Source organism: Pteropus vampyrus, unplaced genomic scaffold (genome assembly GCF_000151845.1).
Source record: "Pteropus vampyrus isolate Shadow unplaced genomic scaffold, Pvam_2.0 Scaffold262, whole genome shotgun sequence".
Taxonomy (NCBI): domain Eukaryota; kingdom Metazoa; phylum Chordata; class Mammalia; order Chiroptera; family Pteropodidae; genus Pteropus; species Pteropus vampyrus.
The window spans coordinates 1,392,887-1,394,314 of NW_011889043.1; the positions used below are offsets into that span (position 1 = coordinate 1,392,887).

At 33.2% G+C, this 1,428-nt stretch overlaps 1 protein-coding gene across 1 annotated transcript in view; it reads right to left on the reverse strand.

Moving 5' to 3' along the window:
• Positions 1 to 1,428, reverse strand: part of IQGAP2 (IQ motif containing GTPase activating protein 2) — a 266,860-nt gene that overhangs the window by 38,517 nt on the left and 226,915 nt on the right. Inside the window, exon 22 of the mRNA XM_023520410.1 lies at positions 317 to 466. Within this exon, the coding sequence (XP_023376178.1) occupies positions 317 to 466 (150 nt within the window). The remainder of the gene's footprint in view (positions 1 to 316; positions 467 to 1,428) is intronic.

Genomic DNA, 1,428 nt, shown 5'->3' on the forward strand with positions numbered 1-1,428 from the left:
ATAGTCATGAAGACCATGAGCTCCCAAGTCAAACTGTTTGGGTCTCAACACCCTTGCTTTACTATTGACTGGCTGTGTCTCAGTTTTCTGATATAGGGAAAAACAATTATTATTTTCCAATGGTTCCCAAGGTTGTAGTAAGAACTGAATGAGATAATGTAACTGAAGAACCTAGAATAGCATTTGGGCATTTGGTATGTAGTAGGTGCTCAAAACATGTAGGCTATTACAGCTTTAGCATGAGGAAAAATCCATTGTAAGCCACAAACATGGAACACATTTATCCAAAACTCATAGCGAATTAAATTGTTCTCACCTGTAAGAGATAAAACAGCTGCTGATATGTTTCTAATGTCTTTCTCCTCTCCTTACTCAAACTTTTGATACCCTGGTTGTCGATGTTATTCAGTACTTGCATTTCTCCGCTTTTTTTCTTATTCAGCTTTGTTCTGTGTGAAATTACATCCTGGAAAAAATTTTTTTATGAAATTACTACTTTTTACACTGGTACTCTTTACCTCCTCCCTTCACATACATCCTGAAACACACATAATTGGAAAGAATTTTCCGCACTTCCCTCATGAAAAACAAAGAAATAGAGGATGTTAAATAAAGAAATCCAGTTTGCAGTTGAATTTGGCTTTTGTAATATTTATTCTTCGAAGCTGTATTTATTTGCTCTTAAGCTGCGATGTAGGCAAGAAGAAAATTCAATAAGAATAGAACAGTATTTTCTACAAATGATGCTGGGACAACTGGATAACCATGCTCAAGAGAAAGAAATCTGATCTCTATCTCACATCATAAGTAAAAATTAACTCAAAAGAAATTAAATAACTAAATGTTAGAGCTAAAACTATAAAACTGTTGAAAAAAAACCTAGGTATAAATCTTTGCTATCCTGGATTAGGCAATGATTTTAAGATGTGACACCAAAAGCACTAGTGACAAAAGGAAAAATAAATAAATTGGACTTCATAAAGAACCTTTATGTACTTCAAAGTAGATTAATGGTCAATAAAGTAAAAAGACAACCCAGAGAATGGGAGAAAATATTTGCAAATCATATACTGAAGATGGGACTTGTACCCACAATATAGAAAGAATTCAAACACTTCAAAACTAAAGACAAATAACCCAATCGAAAATGGGTAAAGGATGTGAACAGCCATTTTTGCAAAGATCTACCAATGGCAAACAAGCACATGAAGAAATGCTCAATATTAATGGTTATTAGGGAAATGCAAATTAATACTACAATATGATACTAATTTATACTAATTAGGATGGCTAAATAAAAGAAGACAATAACAAATGTTGGTGAGGATGTGGAGAAATTAGAAACTTTATGCTGGTAGGAATGTAAAATGGTACAGCCACTTAGAAAAACATGTTGATGGTTCCTCAAAAGTTAAACACAGAGTTACC